The sequence below is a fragment of the Phacochoerus africanus genome, chromosome 3 (genome assembly GCF_016906955.1).
Source record: "Phacochoerus africanus isolate WHEZ1 chromosome 3, ROS_Pafr_v1, whole genome shotgun sequence".
In the NCBI taxonomy this organism is placed as follows: Eukaryota; Metazoa; Chordata; class Mammalia; order Artiodactyla; family Suidae; genus Phacochoerus; species Phacochoerus africanus.
The window spans coordinates 36,865,411-36,893,342 of record NC_062546.1 but is presented as its reverse complement, the minus strand read 5'-3'; the positions used below and the strand labels follow the sequence as shown (position 1 = coordinate 36,893,342).

General features: G+C 43.0%; 2 protein-coding genes and 1 non-coding gene across 7 annotated transcripts in view; 1 reads left to right on the top strand and 2 right to left on the bottom strand.

Moving 5' to 3' along the window:
* The window catches only part of SNX5 (sorting nexin 5), a 29,341-nt gene extending 14,687 nt beyond the window's left edge, over positions 1-14,654 (bottom strand). For 2 of the 4 annotated variants that reach the window (XM_047771628.1, XM_047771629.1), the window contains exons 1-4: positions 14,537-14,654; positions 14,216-14,297; positions 2,430-2,534; positions 1,329-1,439 (exon numbers count right to left, since the gene is read on the bottom strand). In XM_047771628.1, the coding sequence (XP_047627584.1) occupies positions 1,329-1,439; positions 2,430-2,534; positions 14,216-14,266 (267 nt within the window). In that variant the 5' untranslated portion in view covers positions 14,267-14,297; positions 14,537-14,654. Of the gene's footprint in view, positions 1-1,328; positions 1,440-2,429; positions 2,535-10,433; positions 10,453-14,215; positions 14,298-14,536 lie in introns of those variants that run through there. The other 2 variants (XM_047771632.1, XM_047771630.1) reach the window with 2 other exon arrangements.
* LOC125123808 (small nucleolar RNA SNORD17) lies at positions 7,787-8,023 on the bottom strand. The gene has a single exon (XR_007134184.1). It is a non-coding gene; the product is annotated as a small nucleolar RNA SNORD17 (small nucleolar RNA).
* Positions 14,560-27,932, top strand: MGME1 (mitochondrial genome maintenance exonuclease 1). Of its 2 annotated transcripts, none has more exons than XM_047771634.1 (5): positions 14,560-14,696; positions 16,821-17,406; positions 22,806-23,022; positions 26,252-26,384; positions 26,769-27,932. In XM_047771634.1, the coding sequence occupies exons 2-5, from the start codon at positions 16,893-16,895 to the stop codon at positions 26,928-26,930; spliced, it is 1,026 nt and encodes a 341-aa protein (XP_047627590.1). In that variant the 5' UTR covers positions 14,560-14,696; positions 16,821-16,892; the 3' UTR covers positions 26,931-27,932. The 2 variants fall into 2 exon arrangements, with proteins under 2 accessions (XP_047627590.1, XP_047627589.1); XM_047771633.1 differs by lacking the exon at positions 14,560-14,696 and adding an exon at positions 14,845-14,960.

Here is a 27,932-nt window from a genome sequence, read left to right as displayed (position 1 = left end):
GCTATGGCATAGGCCTCAGCTGTAGCTCCAAATTAACAGCTAGTCCAGAAACTTTCATATGTTGCAGGCGCAACTGTAAAGATAAAAATAAGTGTCCTCCAGGGAATTCCCTGGTGGTTTAGTGGTTAAGACTCAGTGCTTTCACCATGCAGCCCAGGTTCAATTCATGATTTTCGAACTGAGGTTCCCACATCAAGCCGCTGCTTGCCGAGACTTGATGTGGGAACCTCAGTTCCTAGACCAGGGATAGATCGTATGGCTTAGCAGGTTAAGAATCCAAGTAGTATCCATGAGGATGCAGGGTGCAGCCCTAAAAAGACAAGGAAAAAAAAGTGTCCGCCCTACAACTGGGCACTCACTTTGCCATCATTTGTTCAGCTCATCACTACGGACACTTGGTAGAGTACAACATTTTACTCTGCTTCAGTTCAATTTATATTACAATTGATACTTAAATAAAACCACTGATGTACCATCAAGATTACCATCTCTAGGCTTATAAAGGAATTTTTTATTCTAGAGAATAATTAAGATTCTAATTTTGAGTGAACATTCTGAAATACAAGCTTCAGTACTGATTTTGTTTTAATTATTTGACAAGATTCCTCAGTCGGCCTGGCAGAAAAAAGCCACATTTATCTTTCCCTTTTATTTTCTGGCTTTGCCTGCGGTAGCAACACTACATCCTTAACCCATTGCACTGTAAGGGAACTCCCATCTCTCCTTTAAAATCAGCTAAGTCTCTTTCTGCATCCATCTCAAGGGTGGAGCACAGACAACTGCTTCCTTGACTACACTTGAGAAGTCTCTGCATGTCACAATCAATAGAAATCAAATCCACCTGATGCCTGAAATGAAATGCCAAAGACATGCCAAACCCTAAGGCAGATAAGAGTTTAAACTACATAACTATTGACCCCCTTATATTGCACATAATTTAAGGTCTGCTTCATCTTATAGCTCTAACACTATTTTCACATACTTTAGACCTCACTAGTAATAGTTAACACATACTCTATCTAGTTGACAGACTACTTTCACCATCTTTTTTTTTTAGGGCTGCATCCATGGCATATGGAAGTTCCCAGGCCAGGAACGGAATCGGAGCTGTAGCTGCTGGCCTACACCATAGCTCATGGCAACGCCAGATCCCTTAACCCACTGAGTGAGGCCAGGATGGAACCTGCATGCTCATGGATGCTAGTCAGATTTGTCTCCTATTTTCACAATCTACTATAAAAACTAGATAAAAGTCTCCTGAAACAAAATGAAAGCAAGGTAGAAGAAACTGGCTTCAGTAATTATCTGACGATCCAAACTGCACTTACAATAAGCCCAGCATAGTCTGTAGTTTCAATAAGAGTGTCATGTAGCCACACAAAGTCTTCATGTTGCCTTGTAACAGAAAACTCTGGACTCTGAAACGTGGGCAGCGTGGTCTGCAATGAAAAAAGAAGTAACTGTAACCACCATGTTCAGATAAAATGGTTTGGATTTCAGCAGTGCACCATGGGAAAACTCTAAGTAATAAAACATCCAGCTTTATTATGAGATGCAGTCAAGAACAAGGCAACTTTTGATCATCCCACCATTAAGCTGAAATTCAACATGTTCTCTAGGGGAATTCTCTTCACACAATTCCACTGTTCAGCTAACTCAGGCAGATCTAATCAGGTTGGCATCACACTGCCTCCTGAGTGGCAGTGTGTTAATCAAGCCACCAAAGTATGAAGAGAACAGGGACAGGCCCTCACAGATAACACATATGCTGCAGACGGCACAAACCAAGAGCTCCAGCTTCTCATTTCCTGATTCAAATAGCCTCAGCCATTTACTTTATTCTAAACCTGTACTTCAGTTCCTCACCTACAGAATACCATCAAAGGTTATTAGAAAGAGAAAATTAAGTTCACAGCAACTCTTTACAGCAGTGCCTGGCATAAGGTATCTTAACTAGTATGGAATGGAGAGGAAGCTGAAAATGTTCTTGAAAGAAATGATTCTGAGAAACTAAACTTTTTTCAGATGGACATACTGCTTCTGTCAAATTAAAAATCCAGAGGGAGGAGGAAAGTCTTTTGAATTGCTAACAGGTGGGGTGAAGGCCAAAAACTTAGTAAATATGGGAAAGCAAGCACCTCCCATGCAAAGTGGGGTTGTGTGGGTAGGTCGTTCCACCTATGCGACTCTGCCTGCTTCGGTTCCCCGTGAAGCAGAGGACAAGTCACACTTAACACCAGCAATTCCCACAGCCCTAGGGCTCCACCACAGTGGAAAGTGCAGAAGAACACTTATCTGACACTTTAGGAACAAGAAGAGAGAGGTCCTCACTGAGAGGTCCTGCCCTGGCAGGAAGTCTCTTACCCCCACTGAATAACGAGGCTGTAACCTAGCATTGCTTTTATTACTGAAGTCACTCTGTCACTTACCTTGGTGTGTACTGTAAATTTGACCTTATCTCTCTCACTGAGTGCATCAGGTATGTCGATCTGAAGCGAAGGATCAACATTCAGGTCCACTGATACAGATCTTAGCTGAAATACATTTTTTGGCTATTAGTCTCAAAGTCATTTTAGTCCTAAAAAGTATTCTTTCAAAAACAGAGAGCTAGTAATTAAAAAGCAGTCTACCTTGCTGTACAGTGGGAAAAAAATAAATTAAAAAATTAAATAAATAAAAAATAAAAAGCAGTATATACAAGACCATTTGAAACTGGAGAAACTTGTCTGGGTGGTACAGTCAATTCCTATAATCTGAACGAAGGAACTATATCATTCTAATATCATGTACATTACATATTTTGTTAAATGAAAAATACATTTACCCAAATACTTGAACCAAACTAAGAATAAGAAGGCTTCAACTATACAGAATGAAATCCTGAATACATAAATGTCCAAATTACAAGAACATTCAAGAAGTATTAAAAGACTAAGGTGAAATTAGGAAAATTTGGAGAAGGTACAAAGAATAGTTAAGTAGTATGGGATCTTGGGTGGAGAGACAAAAATCCACTCAAGAGTGGACCTATTTATTTATTTATTCTTTGTCTTTTTAACATTTCTTGGGCCGCTCCTGCGGCATATGGAGGTTCCCAGGCTAAGGGTCAAATCAGAGCTGCAGCTGCCGGCCTACACCACAGCCGCAGCAACGAGGGATCCGAGCCACGTCTGTGACCTACACCAGGGTTCACGGCAATGCCAGATCCTTAACCCCCTGAGCAAGGCCAGGGATGGAACCCACCTCATGATTCCTAGTCGGATTTGTTAACCACTGAGCCACGACGGGAACTCCCATGGACCTATTTATATTCAGGGACTGTTGAAGGAAATGAGAAATCTAGACATAAGAAGTGAACTGTAAAAACTAACAAAGGCCTTAATTAGCAGAATTCCACTGCCCTAGAAACAAAAGTAACCGATTCTGTGAGTTGGAAATCCAGAGGCAAATACCTATTTCCATTTTTGCCAGTTTAAAAACATCAGGAAAAAGTAGTTTAAATGGTTTTTTGTTTTTAAAAAGTTTTCCTAATGAATTTAAATTATGGTAAATTATTTCATTCTTTAAAGCAGACAAGCTGACAGTAGGCCTGACACAAATGAGAATAAGCATGGACTGAGCACCTCATTTCTCCACCCCCACCCGAAAGCCAGTGGCAAGAATACTCTAGATTACCGAACTTAGAGAAAATGCCCAGTCAAGACAAGAGAATTCTTGAGAGTTCTGTTGTCGCTCAACAGAAAGCAATCCAACTAGTATCCATGAGGATTCAGGTTTGATCCCTGGCCTTGCTCAGAGGGTTGGGGATCAGGCATTGCCATGAGCTATGGTGGAGGCCAGCAGCTGTAGCTACACCATTTGACCTCTAGCCTGGGAACTTCCATGTGCTGTGAGTGCATCCTAAAAAGAAAAATAGGAGTTCCCGTTGTGGCGCAGTGGTTAACGAGTCCAACTAGGAACCATGAGGTTGCGGGTTCGGTCCCTGCCCTTGCTCAGTGGGTTAACGATCCGGCGTTGCCGTGAGCTGTGGTGTAGGTTGTAGACGCGGCTCGGATCCCTCGTTGCTGTGGCTCTGGCGTAGGCCGGTGGCTACAGCTCCGATTCAACCCCTAGCCTGGGAACCTCCATATGCCGCAGAAGCGGCCCAAGAAATAGCAACAACAACAACAAAAAAGACAAAAAAAAGAAAAAGAAAAAGAAAAAAGAGAGAATTCTTTTCTCAAATATAAAAAAACCAAAGACTAATGAAAACTTAACCTCTAAAAATGGAAAAGCTAGTTCTACCTGGTATAAAAAGATTAAACCCCTGGATTACTTCTCTCCTTTGTATCTCAGAAGTAGTCAGTAATTCCCTTTTCCTTCAGCTTTGTGGCTAAGAAAAAAATTTTTAATCACAAAAACCAGAGATAGCCCTATTCTAAGAACTAAGCCTCAAGTCGTACCATCAGAACTTGATCTTAACATCAGTTTAAGATCACAATATACTTAATTTCTGACATTTCAACCTAAACACATCTTCCAAATAAATTCTTGATGAGTCCCATGAATAGTTGCTTGTTTGGCTTAATTTTCACATGTCCATTTATGAGATCTCTGCAAACAAAGATAAAGTTTCAAGGTCAGGGATACTTCATTTTATCACAGCTGTGACTCTAGCTATGACACAGTTCTGATAAAAGCTTCCTTCCTCCTCTGATAATTTACCACTGGACAAACACAGCATTCAAAATGACCTCAAAATATACACTAAAATTTGACTACAGAGAATACTGGTCACCCCACTCATTTTATATTTACATGTGTCAGAGTCAGTACATGAATAAAGTGGGCCAGGTTTCTGGTGAAGTTGGGGCAATCCATGGGCCAGGTCTAAGGTGCATTTCCCTGAGCTCAGCAACAACTGCTGTGTTTTCGGAGATCCTATTTCCTAAAAAGGTCACAAATCCTGGTTTCTAGCCATCTCTCAATCTCTGAACACGCTGACAACTCTATTTTAGCTCTCTACAAGCCCAGTGAGCCTGTGAGCTCTCCAGACTACCTCTGGAATTAGAGCTGGAGGACCAAAGGGGAAGGTCATCTGTTAATGGGGCTCACTGAAGCACCAGTCAGAATTCCAATGGACTTCATGAGGTGCCTTTTGTTCTCCTGAACACTGGTATCACCTCTTTTCCCACACTTCCAACCATACAGAATAGCCCAGATATTATTATCGGCATATTTTTTAGTGTTAAGAGTATGATAAGGACATAAAATAACAAAAATCACTAGAGGTTTTGAAAGGCTTTGCACTATAAAAAGAAAAAGCACCCAAGCTTCTTCAGAAGTTGTTTTTCTTTTTAGGGCTGCACACGCAGCACATTCAAGTTCCCAGGCAAGGGGCTAAATCAGAGCTGCAGCTGAGGCCTAGGCCATAGCCTGCAGCAATGCCGGACCCTTAACCCAGGGGGCAAGGCCAGGAATTTGAACCTGCACTCTCATGGAAACAGTCTCATCCTTAACCACTGACCCATGATGGGAACCCCTCTTGTAGTAATCATTTTTCCCTGGACATATCACTCTAGGAAGGGATTTAAAAAAAAAAAAAAATCTGACCACCTGACATGATAAACACTCCCCTTCCCCACCCTACCCCCAAAATACCAACAACAAAAGACCACCACAGATAACATGAAAAAGTATGCACTCGGTCCTTAAAAGAATTATCTGAAAAAAGACAGTGGCTAAGTTTTGAGCATGCCACTGAGTATGCAGGCCATCACACCAACTCCCCATTCACAAATCAAATGAACCTTCTTGTATTGTAGCACACAACCCTCCAGATAATGAAGCAGATAAAACATCAAGGAGTAAAAAGTTGTGAAATGTTTAAAGCTTCTAAGTCAGCACTGTATCCTCACTCCGGAAACATCAAGTTGTGACTAAAAGCTCAGCATTCCCTTTTCTGCTTGGTCAACAAAACCAACACCCCATAGCTCTTTGCCAGTGGGCTTGCTACTAAATAAATAAATCATCAGGATGGAAGGTATAGGGAGTAGGGGGCACCCTTCTATCTACTTTCCCCCCATTCACCAGCCTATCCTAAATAAGCATCCAGAGTGCTGCCTTAGCCCTACTGGCCCTGGCCCAGACTGTTTGACTTGGGCCACAGATGTGAAAATAACTAGAATGGTTGTTTAAATCAATGAGGAAAGGCAAAAGGCAGGCTTCAAAACCGCGTCTGAACTTAAAGCATGTTAATTTTTACATTTCCCAGTTCCCTTAGGTCACTGGTGAGAATCAAACTTATATTTTACTCTTCAATGTGGAATAAAAGTTTTAAAAGACTTTTTGTAGATATTTCCATGGAAACCACTGTATCCTAGATGGAGTTTCAGTCACCAGTATACATATCAGATTAACCCTTACTATATGGATTACAAGCATTGCTTCACTTAGAAAACAAAATTTTAACTGTTTTAAGAAATCTGAGGAGTTTCCGTTGTGGCTCCCACATTGCTGTGGCTGTGGCATAGGCCAGCAGCTACAGCTTCGATTGGACCGCTAGCCTGGGAACCTCCACATGCCAAAGGTGTGGCCCTAAAGAGACAAAAAAAGAAAGAAAGAAATCTGAGTTAAAGGATTTGTCACTGCTGTGGCACAGGTTCCATCCTGGTCCTAGGAACTTCCCCATGCCATGGCCAAAAAAAGAAAGAAAGAAATCTGAATGCTTGAAGAGAACCTGAAAAGGAGAAAAGCACAGAACCCCTGCGCATTCCCTCCTGCTTATCAGCCTCCCAGCTGGGGCATCTGACAATGGCCGAAGGACAAATCTGCAGAGCTCTGAGCTTAGTACTTCTTTTGGTCCAGATCTCACTTATGATTCACTCTGGTACAAGACTTTTACAACCAATTGCAAAACTCCACTACTGTCATATTATTGCCCAGTGAGAGGACACGATAAATCACTGCCACAGTAGCTCTGATCCAGAACAGGGTCTAGCTGAACAGCCACTTAAGTCTAACCAGTTTTGTATACAGGTAAGAAATTGACTATGCCAGCCCCTATATTCCCAACTTAATTTGAATGTTGCAAGGAAACTACTTGCTATTTTCCAGTCCCAAAGCAGAAGAAATGTACTCAGCCAGTACATGCTACATCAATCAATGTCTTCCCTTCAAATTACTTCTCTCCTAAGGATTTTGCTTTATCCGTTCCTCCTACTGCCTAAAGACCCCTACCAGTGAAAGGATCAATATGACAAATCATCCATGAATGATCTGTAAGCAGCATGGAGCCAAAACAGGCAAGAAATTGGGCATCTTTCAGCTAGAAAGATACAGGTACCTTGCCTGGCCCAATACTCATTAGTGAGGAAATAAATCCAAAAAAGCTCTGCAGCAGACACACTGGATCTGCAGTAATTTCTAAAAAGAGATTCACATGATATTACTGTTACTGTTTTAACTCACAGGAAAGAAGTGCTCTGTAAGAAATTCTAATACCTTATCCTGGAAGGCCTCTTTATGGTTCAAATACTGGTACGGGAACTATGTTACTATTTTCTTCTCCCCTGCCCATTCTATCCCAGTTTTTTGTTGTGGCACTGGTGCATGAGAACAGTGGACTGTGTAAGCAATATGTGCTCTACTTTTACAGGGATCTGTTCTCATCTCCTCCCCACTGCCGTTGTTGGCTCTCCCTTCCTGTAATGCAGTCCTGACTTCTAGAAGATCCCAGTCTACTAAGTAGATAACAGCTACAGAAATTAGTCACAAGCTTAAAAAACCAGATAAAGAGCTGCAGCAAGTGATCAGATTTCCACCACTCATCTTAGAGAGATGAGGCCCACAGGGACTCATCCCTGCTGACGCCAACCATTCTTACCGGTAGTCCGCCAACACACAAGCTGTCAACAGCAGAACACCGCAGACTGCATGGCATTTGGAGGCTACAGAGCCCAGAATTCCTAGAACAGGAACCAAGGCTTGGAAGAAGGTCAGTGCAGCGCACTCAGCGAATGGATAAACTGAATCATCACTTCACAAGGCTGCAAGCCCATGAACTAGTCAAAGCCCGACATGGAACCAGAAAAAGTAAGTTGAAATATTGGCTAAAATAACACTGGTTTTGAGAAATACATCCAATTACAAGATTACCTGTATTATCTAAGAGTTCACAAAGTCAAAGGGGTGAAACTCTATGATCTATAAGGAACTCCTAGCACTGAAATTCTATTGGGAATCAACAGATTACTGCTAGAGTAAGCAGCTACCACAAATGAAAAACTAATTCTTCCCATTCAAAGCTAAAGCCCTTCAGCTACTACTTGATCTCATCAAGTCTCCCTCTCCAAAGTCCCTGGTCTATCAGGTCAGAAGCTCATTACTGCAAACCAGTCTTACTTTATGATCAACGCACAATGAAATAGAAAAAGATTTCAGAATAAAATTTACCTTCACCACCAACAAAGATAATTCAGCAACATGGATAGAGCTGAGACACAAATGGCATCATGGAAAGAAAAGGTTGCCTGCCTCCTGGTGGAACTTCTTGTGCTGAGTCAGAGGTGCTACACATTTCCCAGGTCATTCAGATATAACTGTACCAATATCCCATTATTCACCAGCTCTCTATACCCATTAGCCCAATGTGCAAGCTTTGTATTGCTCTTCCATCAGATACAAGCCATAAGGTTGAAGACATGTGCCTTTGTACTCCACCATTTATACTGACCAGACCGAAAGGCTTAGGGATCTGCCCCCTCAAAAAACAGTAAACCATAAACTCTACTGGCAGAAAACATATACCACAGATTAACAGAAGAAACCATTTTGAGAAAATTACTTTCCTCTCCAGACAATACAGCAATGTCTGAAAAAGTTACACCAAATTTATAAAAGTAAAAGGCAGAAATTGGTTGTTTCTCTAAATACCACCCAACTTCACTGCATTCTCCCTTTTAGCACTAGCTAATTGAAGCTTTCAGGGTACTACTGACCTACAGAACTATTCCTACCTAATTTCCTCAAGCAATTACAATAGAAAGCAAAAATTTTTTTAAAGGATTTCAAACCAAGTTCTACCTTGCAACACACTTCTCAGTGAACTTCAATTCTGCCTCACAACCGTGTTGTGGCATTAAAGCCTCCGGTTTCCGCTATTCAAAGTGGGCAATAAACTCCAAAAGGGTAGTGGCCTCTGAAATTCAGCTGCCCAGAACTCTACCATTTTTTGGTAAGGTCCCTCAACACTGAGGGGAAGGCCAATTCTACCAAAAATAGTCAATAATGCTTACGTTTTATACAGCTTATTTTCTTAGACTTCATCAAAGATTTGGGGGAAAAAAAACTTGAAACTAGCAAACTCAAGATTAGCTCTTTAAGACAACCTGACCCACCCATATCACACCATTTTAGAAAGTTTAAATTTGTGATTCTCAACCAAGGGATATTTTACGATGTCTGCACTTATTTTTGACTGTAACTAATGAAGGGAAGGGAGCTACTGTCACTCAAGAGTTCGGGAATACTGCTACAATGCACAAGAAGGACAATTCCCCACAACAAAAAATCACCAAGCCCAAAACGGCAATCAATAGCGCTCAGATTAAGAAACCCTGGTCTAGGAGTTCCCTTATGGCACAGCGGGTCTAAAGATCTGGCACTTGATTTAAAGATCCGGCACAGGTTGATGCTGTGGCCTGCATGTGATCCCTGGCCCAGGAATTTCTGTGTGCCGTGGGTATGGCCAAATTAATTAAAATAAAACAATGGATGAAACTAGAGACTCTCATACTAAATAAGTCAGAAAGAGAAAGACATACCATATGATATCACTTATATCTGGAGTCTAATATATGGCACAAATGATCCTACCTACAGAAAAGAATCAAACTCATGGACACAGAGAACAGACTTGTGGTTGTCAAGTAGGAGGGAGAGGGAGTGAGCTGGACTGGAAGTTTGGGCTTAGTAGATGCAAACTATTGCATGTGGAGTGGATAGGCAAAGAGACCCTGCTATATAGCCTGGTTAACTAATCACCTGTGATGGAACATGGAGGATACTGTGAAAAAAAGAATGTATATAAATGTATATAACTGGGTGACTTTGCTGTACAGCAGAAATTGACAGAACATAATAAATCAATTACCATACAAAATTTTTTCAAAAAACTCACCACAAAAATAAAAGTAAAAAGCCCTGAGGAGTTCCTATCATGGCTCAGTGGAAAAAATCCAATTAGTATCCAAGGAGATATGGGTTTGATCCCTGGCCTCGCTCAGTGGATTGGGGAGCCAGAGCTGCTGTGGCTGTAGTGTAGGCTGGCAGCTACAGATCCAATTCGACTCCTAGACTGGGAACCTCCGTATGCTGAGGGTTAAGCCCTTTAAAAAAAAAAAAAAAAAGCCCTGATTTAAACTAAAGCTCTACATTACATGTCGGTCACTTACTAGGTCTCATGCCAAATTAGAACTTGGATCTCAGAATCCAGAAAGTTCTGTAACAGCCTTCCTCTGCCATTTCTTCCTACAGCCAAAAAAATGTGAGATTAATGGACCTACAATAGTAGTATTCACAAATAGGAATCTTAAGACACTGTGTGCAAGTTACTGAGCCAGAACTAAGGGTTGGGCAGCTCTTTTAAGTCATACTTCCCTAATTTGAAGAGGAAAAAGTGAAGTCAAGCAACTAAACGTAGCAGAAAACTTCAGTCCACGAGAATCAGTTACTTTGAACTTGTGTAGTATTAGTGAAAATTCAGGATCCTTACTATACTAACACAAATTGTAGGACACTCTTCATAGAAGCTCGTGGGGTAGTCACCAAAGACAACTACCGTACCATTTAACAAAAAACTACCAGCAAACGAGAGCAGTAACATAAACACAAGATATCAGTGACAGGCTTTGAGAAGGGAACACCATCCACCCAAAACTCATGTAACCAATGCACCTAGCCCTTACAAAGCTTTCCCTGTGTGATCATTTACTTTAGTCCACCAGAAATTTAAGCACCTTTTTTTTTTTTTGTCTTTTTAGGGCCATACCTAAGGCATATGGAGGTACCCAGGCTAGGGTCGAGTTGTAGCTGTAGCCGCCAGCCTATGCCACAGCCACAGCAACACTAGAACCAAACCGTGTCTGCGACCTACACCACAGCTCATGGCAATGCCAGATCCTTAACCCACTGAATAAGGCCAGGGATCGAATGTGGGTCCTCCTGGACACCAGTCATTATTTGTTTCTGCTGAGCCACGACGAGCTGAGCCAAAGCATTGTTTTTTAAAAATCCCAAGACAATGAGAACCCACACTCCATTTGCCATCGTTTGCAAAACTAACAAGACAGAGACTCGTCACAATAGAAAAATACACACTGGGAGGGGGGAAAAAAAAAACAGCAAAAAAAGTTCTCATCGTGGTGCAGCAGAAACAAATCCGACTAGGAAACATGAGGCTGTGGGTTCCATCCCTGGCCTCACTTGGTGGGTTAAGGATCAGGCATTGATTGCCCTGAGCTGTGGTGTAGGTTGCAGACTCGGCTCGGATCTGGTGCAGCTGTGGCGTAGGCCAGCAGTTGTAGTTCCGACTAGACCCATAGCCTGGAAACCTCCATATGCCAAGGATGCTGCCCTAAAAAGCAAAAGAAAAATACACACTGAACCTGAGTGGAAACCTAAAAGTGATGTTTGCAGAATAAAGGACTTTTTGGCAAACAGGAAGCCTAGAGAAAGTGGAAGGTGCAAATGACTGAAGGCCTTGGTATTTTATGGGAACAAGGTTCTGTATAATCTCCAATTTTTCCCCCTCCACTAGCATCAGACACCAGAGAAAGTTGATCCAGCCGGTGCAGGAGGTAGGGAAAAGCATAGAAGATGGGCCTAATGGTGTTTTAGTCAACTTTTTAGGATCTAGACTTGGCAAACCTTACTTTTCTAAAGACTATAATACAATCTCTCCTATCAGTAGAGAACTAGTTTAAAAACAAAATTAGGAGTTCCCGTCGTGGCTCAGTGGTTAACGAATCCGACTAGGAACCACAAGATTGTGGGTTTGATCCCTGGCCTCACTCAGTGGGTTAAAGATCCAGCGTTGCCGTGAGCAGTGGTGTAGGTTGCAGATTCGGCTTGGATCCTGCGTTGCTGTGGAGCAGGCGGGCCGGCTACAGCTCTGATTAGACCCCTAGCCTGGAAACCCCTATGTGCCTGGGGTGAGGCCCTAGAAAAAGGCAAAAATACAAAACAAAAAAACAAAACAAAATTAACCATGTAACTCTTCCCCTAAACTGTCCTGGGAAAGGACACAAATCAACACCTTCAACTAGAAAGGATGACTAAACAGAAGTGCCAGGCTACCAGATTCAGGCCCAGGGCTCCTTTTCTTTTTGCTGAACTAGCCAAAAGTTCTACACAAGTATTCGAAATCCTCAACAGTTATTATGTTCCTGCCCTATTGATGGGTCTAAACCTCAGGAATCGCCATCCTCATGTAAATCCCAAAGCAGGTAATCAGAAAGTTTAAACTTAAAACATTTTCAGTAAAAAAAAAAAAAAAAAAAAATTTCAGTCAACTAACAAAGCTGTATGACAGCAAAAAGAATAGCATGCCCAAGATTTGCCCTCTTGTTATTTCACACTTTCCCCAAATGCCCTTTTGGTGAACAGGAAAAATCACCTAGACTTGATCCACATCCTAGGACTAGGATCAGAGAAAAAAAGGGAAGCCATGTGCTGATATAATTTTTTATTTTTATTTATTTATTTTTGTCTTTTTGCCATTTCTTGGGCCGCTCTCTCGGCATCTGGAGGTTCCCAGGCTAGGGGTCTAATCGGAGCTGTAGCCACCGGCCTACACCACAGCCACAGCAACTTGGGATCCGAGCCGAGTCTTCGACCTATACCACAGCTCGCCGCAACGCCGGATTATCAACCCACTGAGCAAGGCCAGGGATCGAACCCTCAACCTCATGGTTCCTAGTCGGATTTGTTAACCACTGCGCCACGACGGGAACTCCGATTTTTTTATTAATTTTTTTTCCACAATTAGGAAAAAATACCAGGAAAATAATTCTACATAATCCTTTCATGTAGTCTCTAAAACCAAGAGTCAGGAAATGCCTTCAGAATCCTATTCTCCTAGAGAATTGAGATTCTGTGGTGGGGAAATTATTAAAAACCAACCATCGTTCTACTATACTAACAAATAATGAGGTCGGTCGAGCTTTTAAAGAGCCCTCTAAACTCGATTCTGGATCAAGAAGGTGCCAGCTGGGGAGAAATCAATCTACCAAAATTCCTATTCAGCCATCTGCTTTTGGAATGTTCTAGAAAAAGAATCGTTCTCAAGTCCCCACTTCCGGCTTTGGGGGGGGGGGGGTTACTTCTTTCAACTTTAAAAGAAAAATACCCCAAGATCCCAATTTCATTTCGGTAACTAATACAGCAATGACACTCTTACTGGAATAACCCAGCAGCTGTATCTGAGCTTTGGCACAAACTGAAGTTTCTCCAAGAGCTGTGGATCAAATGTGCCTTAGATTGCTAAAGAGATCCTTCCAGGTTTCTTAAATTCGAGAGTGCCTCCAATTTTTAGAATAAATTTCATTTTCTGTCAGATTAACTTCTGTTGACGATTTTGCACAAAACGTTGTTGCTCATACCAATCTCTATGAATTTCAAAACGGGTAAAGGACCAATAAAGGCGGAAGCTTGCCCGTAAATCTTTTACTAGCTAAAGTAACATGAATTTATTGCATCAGTTACCTTTCAGACCTAAAGATCTAAGAGCCTGGGGGTAATTTACATAATAAGTCTTCAACTATTCGAGCACCTACTAAAAATGACAGAACCCCCACAGTGACGCATTTAGCGGTTAACTGTAACGAATACGCTGCATATTTGACTCGATAAAATTTCCCCAGTATCTGAGCCAAAAAGTTTTCTCGAGGGAATGGGACGCGGATCGGAGGCAACAACAACAAAAAAATCAAGCTGTCATTTGTCGCAACAGCGGATTTCACGTTCACAAGCCGGTCTCCAACGAGCCAAGGGAAGTTCCAGGAACTTTTCCACGTCAAGCACGCGCTCCCGGGTCTCCAAGGAGCGCCCCAGGGAGCCCACAGGGAGGACAGCCCTGGGACCCCAAGGAGTAATCCGCGGCCGGGGGAAGGAGTGTGGGGTCCGGGAGATCACCGGGGCCTCCCAAGCTGGAGCCTGAGGGTGGGCAGGGCCTCACCTTGCTGCGATCCTCCTCCTGCTGCTGCAGCAACTCGGGAACCGCGGCCATGGCGACGCGGACCTCGAGCGGGGCCGCCTGGCTGTGCGAGGAAAGAAGAGGCTGGGCCGCCGCCGCCGCCGGGGAGCCTCTCAGGGGCGGCCGCGGCCCCGCCTCCGCCAGCCTCCCTGCCCGACGGCGGCGGGAGGCGTCGGGACTCCGCCACCATCCCAGCAGCCCCAGGAAAGGCGAGCGGCGCCCCACGTGCTCCCCCTGAGAGGCCTCCCCCGTCCCCTCTGCCGTCCATCTTGGAGCCGGGCAAAGAAGTTACTCGGGGCCTACCCTCGCTCCGGGCCACGCGGAAACCACCGACCGCAGGGCCGCGACGGAAACGCGGAGCCCCTAACACCTCCCAAGCGAGGCGCCTCTCGCGAAAGACCGTGCGCTCGTGCGGGGGAAATTTATTACTCAGCCAGAGTCCAAGATGGCGACGACCTCTGACGTAAGCAAAATCTCGTGAGAGAGAAAAGGCGCGTTTCGGAGGCGCCCGCGCTTCGGCCAGCGGGGCGGTTCTCCCCATGGTTCCTTAATTGTCAATGGAGAAGAACCAGGGGCTAGGGGCGGGACGTGAGCTCCGCACTGCATGCTGGGACTGCGGTTTGTGGGGCGGGGCCTAGTTGGGGACGGAGGCGCGGGACGGATGAAAAGTACCCGCCTGAGGGTTGTTCGCGCACCCTGGGAGTTACCAAAGCGTGGTGGCCTTGAGGTACCTACCCCTGCCATGGGCTGGGCTTCTACTTAAGCTGCCTCTTCCCTCATCCTGACTCCCATTCGAGGGGCCGCAGGCGACATCTACCCCACTATGGTTCCGCCGCTATCAGAGCGGGAGGCCGCCTTAGGGGGGTATGGGTTAGTGGGCCCTGGGGACCGCCGCCCACCAGCTCAGGAGTTCCTTAAGACTGATCTCAGTAGTGCCCACCTTAGAGGATGTTGGGGGCTGAATGAGAAACCACACAGAATTAATTAGCCAAGAATCTAACATTTGGGAATTAGTGGTAAACTTAACTATGACTGGCATGCCTCCTCTAGATCCTGGTATTTCTTTTTCTTTTTTTTTTGTCCTTTCTAGGGCCGCACCAACGGCACATGAAGGTTCCCAGGCTAGGAGTCAGAGCTGTAGCCGCTGGCCTAAGCTGCAGCCACAGCAACGCAGGATCCGAGCCGTGTCTGCGACCTACACCACAGCTCACGACAACACCGGATCCTTAACACACTGAGCGAGGCCAGGGATCGAACCCACAACCTCATGGTTCTCTAGTCGGATTCATTAACCACCGCGCCACGACGGGAACTCCGGTCCTGGTTTTTTCTTTACACACGCCTCCCTTCCTAGGCGTAGTACTTCTCCGTATTGAATATTGGAGACATCTTGCCCCAAACTGTCTTCTAGTTCTCAATAACTGCTGGTCCTTTAAAAGTAGTTTTGTCTGAATATTACCAACCTTGGCTGCAGCATAGGCTAATAAATCGACAGAAGGGTTGTTGGGGCAAGGAATAGCGACTTTATTGGAGAGCAGGCACTCAGAAGATGGTGGAGGAGTGTCCCAAAGAATCATCTTACCAGTTAGTATTCAGGCTTCCTTTATACTAAAAGGAGGGGGGAGTTCCCATCATGGCTCAGTGGTTAACGAATCTGACTAGGAACCATGAGGTTGCAGGTTCAATCCCTGGCCTTGCTCAGTGGGTTGAGGTTCCTGCGTTGGCGTGAGCTGTGGTGTAGATCACAGACACAGGTCAGATCCTGCGTTGCTATGGCTCTGGTTAGGCTGGCAACTACAGCTCCAATTCAACCCCAAGCCTGGGAACCTTCATATGCCGCAGGAGCTGCCCAAGAAATGGCAAAAAGACCAAAATAAGTAAATAAATAAAAGGAGGGGAATGTGGCTGGTTGTTGCCAACTTCTTGGTGCAGGAATCCTTTCCTCTTGCTACTGTCCTTGTAGACCCAGTCACAATGTTCCTGTAAACCTCAGTAAGATAATTGTGGGGCTTTTGTTTTATTTTTGTTTGTCTCTTTGAGGCCGCATCTGCAGCATATGGAAGTTTCCAGGCTAGGGGTCAAATCAGAGCTGCAGCTGCGGGCCTACTCCACAGCCACAGCAGTGCCAGCCAGATCTGAGCTTTGTCTGCGACCTGCAACACAAGATCTTTAACCCACTGATTGAGGCCAGGGATTGAAACTGCGTCCTCATGGATACCAGTCAGGTTCCTCAATAAGATAATTCTTATTTTCTGTTCTACAATTTTTTGTCTATATGAGGGAAAAGTGTTATACCTTTAAAGGTCAGAACCTTGGGAATGGGTTATCCTATATTTTTCAGGCTATAGGCAACATTCTTTTACATATGTGCAGAGCCCACATGACTAAGCACAGGCAATAGAGCTCAAAGTTGAGCTAAAGGAATAGATTGAATATGGAGCCAGGTTTGTTCTTCCCTGTTAAACATGTCAAAAAAGCTTATTGAATACAGTTTTAATGTGCAATATCATACTGTTGCTGCTCTTAACTTTTGATGGTTCAAATATTTAACACATTTGTTATCTAACCCCACTTTTCTCTTTGATAGGAATGGAAACATTTTAAAGGCCCTCAACATTACATGTAGACTAGAGGGAAGTGGGAAAAAAAAAATCTAAAGATGAAGGCATTTCAGACCATCTGCAGGCAGCTTAAAAGTTCAAAGGGGTTTTCTGTAGAACCAGCCTCCCATGTGGTTTTCTCCACTTCCTCTTATTTGTGTGGACGGAAGAAAAAAGTGAACCCCTATGAAGAAGTGGACCAAGAAAAGTACTCTGATTTAGTAAAATCTGTCTTGTCATTCAGAGGCCATGCTCAGACTCCAGAATCATTGTTCAAGGAAGATGCTTTACTCTATGGACCTGTGAGTAAGTGTAAGGCCTCAAAGCAAGAAGAGGAAGCAGGAGTTCCACAAAACTGGTTTCCTCTCTTCAATCCAGAGAAAAGTGTAAAACTAACTGCAACAAGTGATCCTACAATTCCTTTGAAAATCCCTTTGCAAAGGAATATGATACCAAGTGTGACCCGAATCCTTCAGCAGACCATGACATCGGAACAGATTTCCTGTTTGGAGAGGTGGAAACAGCGCATGATTTTGCAACTGGGAGAAGATGGCTTTGCAGAATATACTTCAAGTAATTTTCTCAATCCTGATTCTGTATGGTTATTATGTTTTCTAGAATATAGAGGACCAGTGTCAAAAGAATGAGTTGTTCTTTTTCTAGTCTTAATTAGTGAGGAACTACTTTCAAATGATAATTATTATTAACAGCATTTTATATATATTAACTCACTTGTTCCTCCTTTCAACACTATGAAGCACAGATACTGTTATCCCTATTTCACAGATAATACTGAAGCACAGAGATCAAGTACTCTGACTAAATGATGTGTAAATTCATTTATTTTATAAGCTACAAACTGAAGTATTAGAATTGCCTGTTTTCTTTGATTATAGAAAAGTCTATCACCCTATAATGAAATTCTAGTTGTTTGCTAGGCATCCTGTTCAGAATCTAGTAAACAGCCTCCTGCTCTACTTAGCAACAACTGTCTCGTAAATTTAAAGACTGGCAGGATCTCCCCTCATGGCTCAGCGGAAACCTATCTGACTAGTATCCATGAGAATGCAGGTTCCATCCCCAGCCTTGCTCAGTCCGTTAAGGATCCAGCATTGCCATGGGCTGTGGTGTAGGTCGAGGACAAGGCTCAGATCCTGGGTTGCTGCGGCTCTGGCATAGGCCAGCAGCTACACCTCCGATTCAACCCATACTCTGGGAACCTCCATATGCAGTGGGTGTGGCCCTAAAAGACAAAAAGACAAAAAGAAAAATAAAGACTCTGGCAATAAGCCAGAACATATGATCTGTGTTTAGGTCTTGGTAAATTGAGATAATCAGATGTTCTTCATTAGGAACCAAGAATAATAAACTTTAGCCTTCAACTCCTACTAACTTACTAACTTAGGCAAGTAAAGAGAAGAGCTTTTTTTTTTTTTTTTTTGAGAATAGCTTTCTTAAGGCAGATTCCATTCAAAAATAAGATGAAACATGGAGTTCCCATTGTGGCTCAGCAGGTTAAGAATCCAATTAGTATCCTGACGATATGGGTTCCATCCCTGGCCTTGCTCAGTGGGTTAAGGATCTGACATTGCAGTGAGCTCAGTGTAGGTCACAGATGCATCTTGGATCCTGTGTGCCTGTGGCTGTGGCCAGCAGCTACAGCTCCAGTTCAACCCCTAGCCTGGGAACTTGCATATGCTGCCCTTAAAAAAAAAGGAAAAAACTCTTGGTACAGGTGAATTAGCTGGTCCCCATCAGTATTATATTTGTTAAAGCTAAGTTTTACATTGAGCATTCCTTAGCCCATGCTTCCCAGAGAGCAGTACATGTACCCCTGCTGGTGCACAAGCACTTTTAATTTAACAGCTGGTTGAGGATCGGGCATTGTCACTTCTATGGCTCAGTAAAGCTGTGGTGCAGGTTCAATCCCTGGCCTGGGACTTCTGCATGCTGTGGGCATGCTCCACTCCACCCCAAAAAGACTAATGCACCTAGAAAAAAATACATTTTTAAAAAATCCTTTTAAAGACCAAAACAATGGAAAAAAAAGTAATGTACTTATTTTAAGGCATCTTAGAAACAAATTGTGTGCAAAACACATGAAGCCTGTGGTCACATGTGTTTTAAAGCAAAAGTATTAAGCATTTAGTTGGCACTTGGATCTGGCAAAAATGGTCAAGGCCCTGCCCCCTCTAAATTCCTCAGCTGCCTGGGGCAAGGAATATATATACAGAGGCTAACTGCCTTCATAAGATAGTTAATTAGTAACTGCCACCAAACTATTTTCTACTTGTTAAGCAACATTTTTAAAGTGTTTTTTTTTTTTGCTTTTTACGGCTGTACCCGAGGCACATGGAGGTTCCCAGGCTAGGGGTCCAATCAGATCTGTAGCCGCTGGCCTACGCCACAGCCACAGCAATGCCAAATCCGAGCCAGATCTCTGACCTACACCACAGCTCATGGCAATGCCAGATCCTTTAGCCAGGGATGGAACCTGAGTCCTCATGGATGCTAGTTGGGTTCATTAACCACAGAGCTAAGAAACTCCTATAAAAGATCTTTTAGTGGCATCTTGAGTTTTTTATTTGTACCACTAGAATTTTAAAATAATATTGTTTCCAGTGGGAAATTTTTTTGATTCTCTTTAAGCCAGAAATGTCACAGCTTGTAGAAATCTAAGAAGTGTAAAGGGAGGAACCTCCTGAAACCTGGGAGCCTAGGTATCTAGTTCTTGGCACAAAGTAAGGAAGTGCTTTGCTAGCCCCCTTGATGAAGGAGTGGAATTCCTATTTGGAATGTGTTTGAGCCCCACTATCCAGGTAGAGAGAAAGCTAGAGTTTGACTCCATTGCGTCAGCTTTGTTGGTCTAGATTTCTACTCCGATATGTTTCTTCACCAATTTAAGATCAACCTTAATGGGCAGAATTAGTTGGTTTTTTTTTTTTTTTTTTAAATAATGGCAATCACATACAGATTATAGTGTCGTGGCCAAAAAAGAAGAAAAAAAAGAGCATGAAATAACCCACTAAATTGCTTAATGGATTAGAAAAGGCAGTTTTAAAAATAACTGGATTGATAAATTCCTTTTTGCCAAGTCTTGTCCAAGGTCAGAGCTTAGAGATGTGCCCAGAGCTGGCATTCTGAAGGATGGGGTCATTCTATTTTCCAAGCATCAGTTTACCTTTTGAAGATTGCAGAGGATGAGAGAGTCTGGGGGATTTTTTTGTTTTTGTTTTTGTTTTTTTTGCTTTTCAGGGTCGCACTGGCAGCATATGGAAGTTCCCAGGCTACATTGGAGCTACAGCTGCCAACGTATACCACAGCTCATGGCAATGCTGAATCCTTAACCCACTGAGCGAGGCTAGAGATCCAGCCTGCATCCCCATGGATACTAGTCCAATTCATTTCCCCCGTGCCACAACAGGAACCCCAGAATCTCTCTGCCTTTGATTCACAGTTAAATGTTGATTGTAATTGAAAGGAGCTGGGGTTTATTTTTTCAGTGTTTTTGCTATACTGATTTTTTTTTTAATCCTAAAATATCCATGCTACCAGTCAGAGTATAGAAGACTTTTTTTTTTTTTATTGTTGAGGTGGGTTTTTTTAAGATTTTTATTTTTTCCATTATAGTTGATTTACACTTTTTTAATGCACATTTATTTACTGGAACTTGAAATAATTTCATTCCTTTTATTGAGTGAAATACTCTGCCTTGATGTTATCAGCAATAAATCTTTTATCTTTTAAAATTTTCACAAATCAAATCACGTTTGATGATCTTAGCTTTACAATCCTAAGGGATCCTGACACCCAGATTCCCGTGTTTGTCACCTCTTCCTTGTGGAGAACCCAGCCCAGGCCTAAGTCTTACAGTGGGAAACGAGTTGTCTTTTTGCTTGGCTGTTGATAAAAGCAATTTTTTTTCTTCCTGTTTTTAACATGTTTGTGTTCTACTTTATAAAAGCTAGTCTGTAGGTAGACAAATATTACACTTCTTTCCCCTAGGTTTTAATTCCCTAAATCTTATTTTGTAGATCTTTTATGGGCTAACAAGTCCAATTGAGCCAAGTAAATGTGGAGTAGAATAACATAGTTCCTCTGTTGAATTTCATTTCACTTTCCAAGTAATTTCCAGGAAGCAATTCCATTTTTTGTGTCTGTCTTTTTAGGGCCTCACCCACGCCATATGGAGGTTCTCAGGCTAGGGGTTGAATCAGAGCTGTAGCTGCTGGCCTGTACCGCAGCCACAGTAACTTGGGATCCAAGCCGCTTCTGGGACCTACACCACAGCCCACGGCAATGCCGGATCCTTAACCCACTGAGCAAGGCCAGGGATGGAACCAGCATCCTCAGGGATGCTAGCCAGATTTGTTTCTGTTGAGCCACGGCAGGAACTCCTCCATTTTTTGCCAACATAGGACCAACCTTTCAAAGTCTTTGTAAAAAATACTTGACAAACATTACCTCACTAGATGAATTTTTCCTCATTTTCTGTGGGTCTGTCTTCAAGCGTATATGTTTCCTACTCTGTTTCTGTGTGTCTCCAATTTATGCTCCATGAGTTTTGCTTTCTGGCTGTGCCATGTGATAGAGTAGAACGAATATATACTCCAGTGGCAGGCAGCTGGTCCAACATTTTGCTTTGGGGCAAATTTAACAGCAATGCCATTGCCTCATTAAAATACCTTCTTCTTATCAAGAATCAAGTGAATATGTAGTGTTTCTTGCATTTATTGAATATGTTTATGTCCTCTTAATAGTGTATAAGGGAGGAGTTCCTATTGTGGCTCAGCAGGTTAAGAATCCAAATAGTGGAGTTCCCATCGTGGCACAGTGGTTAACGAATCCGACTAGGAACCATGAGGTTGCGGGTTCAGTCCCTGCCCTTGCTCAGTGGGTTAACAATCCGGCGTTGCCGTGAGCTGTGGTGTAGGTTGAAGAAACGGCTCGGATCCCGCGTTGCTGTGGCCCTGGCGTAGGCCGGTGGCTACAGCTCTGATTCAACCCCTAGCCTGGGAACCTCCATATGCCGTGGGGCGGCCCAAAGAAATAGCAAAAAAAAGACAAAAAAAAAGAATCCAAATAGTATTCCAAAAAAAAGAGTTCCCGTCGTGGCACAGCAGAAATTAATCTGACTAGGAACCATGAGGTTGTGGCTTCAATCCCTGGCCTCACTCAGTGGGTTAAGGATCCGTTCTTGTGCTTTGAGCTGTGGGTGGTATAGGTCGCAGATGAGGCTCAGACCCCGCACAGCTGTGTCTGTGGCTGTGGCTGTGGCTGTCAGCTATAGCTCCAATTCGACCACTAGCCAGGGAACTTCCATATGCTGAACCTGTGGACTGGGGGGAAAAAAAAAGTATGAGGAAAAAGAATTTAGGCCAGAACCACTGCCTTGGGCTGTTCTTGCTCTAAAAGAAAGTGCAGGAGAAGAATGTCATACATTTTCCTCTCCTCCCAAGCCAAGCCCCACAACATTAATTCATGTGTGCCTTGATTTTCATTCCTTGTCAGTCACTAAATCTGTTAGTAAAAGAATGCTTCCACCTATGTTCATAATTAAGATTTGGTTGTGACAGGAACTATAAATATAAACAAGCATAGTGCTCTAAGTGTTTAAAACTATTTATCACAACCAGTTAATGAGTTACTTAAGTTAAATAGACACTTAAATTCACAGTGTGAATTCATTAGATGTAGTTCTATAGCCCCCAGATCTTTGATTCTAGCTTTGGCCTAATTCTACTAGAAATACTTCATTGTAACCATTTTATTGTCTAAGCTACTCTAGTCCCCCTTTTTTTTTTCAAAGTGCATTCTTAGATCTCATAAGAGGCTGAAATGTGGTATCTTAAAGGTGATTCATGTCATTTTTAATTTTATTCTTCAAAGTTTAATAGAGTATTTGTTCTTTAGTACTAGCTTTGTTTTGGGGGTTTGTTGTTGTTTTCCTTTTCCCCTCATTTTCTTTTCAGACATGTTTTTACAAGGGAAACAGTTTCATGAAGCCTTGGAGAGCATACTTTCACCCCAGGGGAACTTAAAAGAGAGAGATAAAAATCTCGACTCTGGCTATGTCCAAAGTGTCCAGCATGTTTTGAAAGATGTCGGTGGAGTGCGGGCTGTTGAAAGTGCTGTTCAACACGAGACCCTCAATTATATAGGTCTGCTGGACTGTGTGGCTGATTATCAGTAAGTATTAGACATTTTACATCAAGTGTGGAGGTGAACTAATTCTTGGTGGGCCAGATGGTTCCCTTCCAACACTTCAACTCCTGCTTCAAGGTCAAAACCTATGTGGTAGATAAAAGCCACAAATCCTTGAAAATCAGTGTTCCGAAATCAAAGCATTTGGTGGAGGAAAGGTATAACTTTCCAGTATCCTTGGGATGGCTTGTTTTCCAGCATGTCCTTGCTTTTTTCCCCCATGAGATCCAGTTTGATTCCCGCATTTTCTTTCCTGTATCCCCCTTGATCTGCTGACACCGACAGTGAACTCTTTTCCTGGCTTCCAGGCAGTGTTTGACAAGGATAGGAACTCTGAGCTTACTAAAGCTTCCTGTGATTTTTAAATTGCTTCTATGTTACTGTTTCCCCCACTTATTCCAGATTTCAAGGGTGGATATAACCTGCAAATACCCCTATTCCAACAACAACAAAAAGAAGCATGTGAACAATACAGCAGGATGGAGGGAAATCTCTTTGAGTGTACCCCTTGGAACTGTAGTTAAAAGATATTGGGCTCTGGAGACAGGCTGCCTGAGTTTGGCTTCTGGCTTTTCTTAACCTTAGGCTGCATATTTACTTAGCCTCTCTGTACCTCAGTTTGTTCATCTATATATAAATAGGACAAGTAGTAGTACCTACATCATAGCTTTATATAGAGGTTAAATGAGACATTCCCTGTACAGTATGTAAAATACGTACCACCTACTCAATAAATGTTGGGATTATTATTTTGATTATAGTCTCTCTTCCCCCCCCCCCCCCACATCTGCAGCATATGGAAGTTCCCAGGCTAGGGGTCTAATCGGAGTTGTATCCACCAGCCTACACCACAGCCACAGCAACTTGGGATATGAGCCACATTTGCAACCTACACCACAGCTCACGGCAACGCGGGGTCCTTAACCCACTGAATAAGGCCAGGGATCGAACCCGCAACCTCATGGTTCCTAGTCAGATTCGTTTCCACTGCGCCAGGACGGGAACTCCAGTGTTTTCTTTTAGGCCACACCTATGGCATGTGGAAGTTCCTGGACCAAGGATTGAATCCAGGCTGCAGCTGCAGCTGTGGCAACGCCAGATCCTTTAACCCACTGCAATGGCCAGGGACTCAAACTGCACCTCCATATTGACCTGAACCACTGCAGTCAGAATCTTACCCCACTGTGCCACAGCAGGAACTCTAGGATATTTCTAGTTTTTCACAATTACAGGTTGCGGCAGAGACCAGGTCTCCTATTATGCCGTGAGAGTTTCTCTTGGCTGGTGCACAGGTTCATTTGTTTGTTTGGTGAGTGATGTATTAGGGTTAGATACATTTCAGCTGATCTGAAGTAGGCCTGGGCTTGAATACTTACTGAATTTTCCAGGCACTTGCCACTTGCACCCAGAATATCAAACCATTGCCCTAAGATACAGGCCTAAAAGGGAAATTGTGAGGTTGCAGGTTTACCTACATTTTAACATTGCACCTCATCATTTCAGTCTGCATTTCAAAATAAATTAAGCTGAGCATCTTTTTATTTGTTAAAGAGCTATTTGTGAACTATCTTACTGCAGTTCTAATTTGGGTTTATACTATTAAGACTTTTTTTCACATTAAGCTCTGCAAGTTATAATTAATTGCTAGAAACAGTCGTGCACGGCAGAAATCTTTATATTAGGGTATTTTTATTTTTTCAAAGGAGGGGAATGGGGATTCCCTGGGGATGTGGGAGCCCTCTCTTCATTTGCATAGATTGTCAAACTTTACAATATTAGAAAACAGTTGTAAAGATGATATATTACCTCTATTCTTGCACTGTCCATTAGAGTAGCCATTAGCCACATGTGGTCATTAAGCACTTGAATGTAGCCAGTCCAAACTGAGGTATGTTGTGAATACACAAACTAGATTTCAACAACTTCATACAAAAAAGATTGTTAAATATCTCAGTAATAGTTTTTTTTTAGTATTATGTATTGAAATGATAATATTTTGGACATGTTTGATTAAATAAAGTATTAAATTTCACCTTGTTCTTTTTTTTTTTTTAAGGACCACACCTGTGGCACATGGAAGTTCCCAGACTGGGGGTCAAATCGGAGCGGTAGCTGCCAAATACACCACAGCAGTGCAGGATCTGAGCCACGTCTGCAACCTACAGCATAGCTCATGGCAACTCCAGATCCTTAACCTACTGAGCGAGGCCAGGGGATTGAATCCACATCCTCACGGATACTAGTCAGGATTGTTTCCGCTGAGCCACAATGGGAACTCCTCTGCTACAAAATTTTAAATGATATATATAGCTTGCATTTTTTTTTTTTAGACAGTGCTACTCTAGACTGATTTTATAAATACCTTGCATAAGTTGTAACTCTAGAGTTACAGTAACAGGTAGGTAAAATACTTTGTTTAAGATTGCCCTCTAAACTGAAGGCAAGAAAGGCAGAGCAAATGGATTGAGAGTCACAGTTATCAGTCCACTGGCCTTTCAATTCTTTTGCTATCTGAGCAACAAGTATAAAATCCCATCAGGATGGGGGGAGTGGGGAGGAATGTACTGGGTATCTGACTAAAAGAAGTGGCAGGAATTTTTTTTTAATTTTCCCAATATCCCTAATAGTAAGATGCCCCACCCTGTGTAAACTTTTAGGACAGGGACTTGGTCTCCTTACTTGTATTTCTGCATTTAAATGATGCCTGTTAATTGATGGATTTGAATTCCAGCTTTGGTTTCTGAGGTGCCATTTATGATGGGGACTTCGCTGTACTGACCTTTCATGGTTCATTCTGATAGACTTTTGAAGCAAAATCAACTAAGATAGTAATAGATGTAGTTTCAAGTCTCTTGTCAATTGTTAAACCATGGAGGTCCAGAGAAGTTTCTAGAAGGTTTAGAAACTTGCCCTGGGGATCTTGTTTCCTAACACATGCACCTGGGCCTGTACCTAATAGCTCTCGTCAGTGCACTTTAGGAAGCCTCTTCCATCATACCTTGTTGCTGACCTGAATGACGGGCTCCAGGAAAAGGAACATCACGCCTCTTTAATCCTGAGCAAAGCTCAGGCGGGCTGTCTTTTTGGAAAGTGGGGAATAGAAGCACCAGTCACCAGGCGACAAGTAGTAACTATATATAAGAAGAGGTTTAACCTATTAGAGTTTTCTATTTTGAGCTATTATCTACAAGGGCTTCCTTTGGTTTCTCTTTAGGGGCAAACTGTGTGTGATTGACTGGAAGACATCGGAGAAACCAAAACCTTACATCCGAAATACATTTGACAACCCACTGCAAGTCGTGGCATATGTTGGTGCCATAAACCATGACTCCAACTACAGCTTTCAGGTCAGGACACTTGAGCCTCCCCTCGCTCACAGCTTTGCTTGATGCTGGTCTCTAGCTAATCTCCTTAGGTTTTTTTTTCTGCTTGTGTCCCACTGCCTACTCTGTTCCTACCCTACCACTTCAAAAGGCACCTTCCCCCTCTTTCTGGGCTTGTTGCTGTTAATAGTTCTTTAATGATCACAGTCCATTCTTTAGTGTCCTAACTGTCATCTTTGTGTTCTTGTGTATCCTGGTCCAGTCTTTCATCAGCCCGTCATAGACACCGAGTTCGGAGCTATTACCGTAGATTGTTTTGTTCTGGGTTTGCCCCAGAGTGAGAAGGAAATGAACCTCAGCTCTGAGGCTGTTACAGAGATACCGGAATTGCCCTGTGATCTTTCCTAGGTTCAGTGTGGCTTGATCGTGGTGGCCTACAAAGATGGGTCCCCTGCCCACCCACATTTCATGGACGCGAAGCTCTGTTCCCGGTACTGGGCAAAGTGGCTTCTTCGACTAGAAGAATATATGAAGAAGGAAAAGAACCAGGATATTCAGAAACCACATTAGGGGGCAGGCTGCTGTTTGGGAACAGTCAGCACTTGCTCAGAGTTTGGGAAGACATACCACTATCTACTGTGATCTCAAAGGAGGTACCACAGGATCTGAGAGCTGCATTAACAAGAGCAGAACTAGTAATTTGAAATGTATTGCAACCAAACAAAAGCAGAAAAGTTAAATTTAAGGAGCCGGAATTCCACACATAAAAGACCAAGGGAGCTACCTCTGACTGGCATTTAGCTGAAAGAAAAACCAGCAGGATTGGCTCAGTGTTGGTGGTTCTTGGAAATCACCCCCTCTCACCCCCGACCCCCTGCATGGCCTTTCTGTGTCCCGGGCAGGATGCCCAGTCTTTGAACTGAGAGGCAGAGGGCAGTGAGGCTCAGTGTGCTGGGCATTTCCCCAGGGCACAGCAGGAGGGAGGGACATACACCCCAGGGCAGGGGATGAGAGGTCACATCAGCCAACCACCACAGCCAGTGTAGTTTCCTAAAACTTGTTTTATATATTGGGGTTCTTGATACTGCATTTGGGGAAAGAAGGTTCCATTTAACATTTTTGAAAAGGATTCCTTCCCCTCAAGTAAACATTGTTCTCAGGAGAGATGGAGCACGTGCACCATCTCAATGGCAGTACCGTTTGGCCTCCCCCAAATAACCCTCAGAAGTAGTCAGGCTCCCACCTGAGAATTGTAATTATAGGTATTTTGGTAGCTATGTTCTGGCTTGAGTCAAGGAATTGCGTACATGGAGAAAATGTATTGTTTGTGGAGTTTTTCGGCTATGGGGAACAATAATAACATCCGTTTTTTTCTGTGTTTGATAAGTACTAAAATTGACTAGTTGTCACTGAGTTTGGGAAAGTTAAATAAATGCCCACTACAGTCCTAGAGAAGGCTCCCTGTTGTATGGAGTAGGTTAGCATTTAAGTTACAGTTGCTGTAGTAAAATAGTAGAGTGCTACAATCATTTTTTTCCCTTCATTAGCCATTATAAGAAATAAAATATAAGA

What these genes read in the sequence shown, in the direction of transcription:
- MGME1 (XM_047771634.1), top strand. Translation starts at nt 16,893, where the DNA reads ATGAAGGCATTTCAGACCATCTGCAGGCAGCTTAAAAGTTCAAAGGGG. An exon ending in CTTTGCAGAATATACTTCAA is followed by an intron (nt 17,407 to 22,805) that starts GTAATTTTCTCA and finishes TTTTCTTTTCAG; the next exon opens with ACATGTTTTTACAAGGGAAA. An exon ending in ACTCCAACTACAGCTTTCAG is followed by an intron (nt 26,385 to 26,768) that starts GTCAGGACACTT and finishes GATCTTTCCTAG; the next exon opens with GTTCAGTGTGGCTTGATCGT.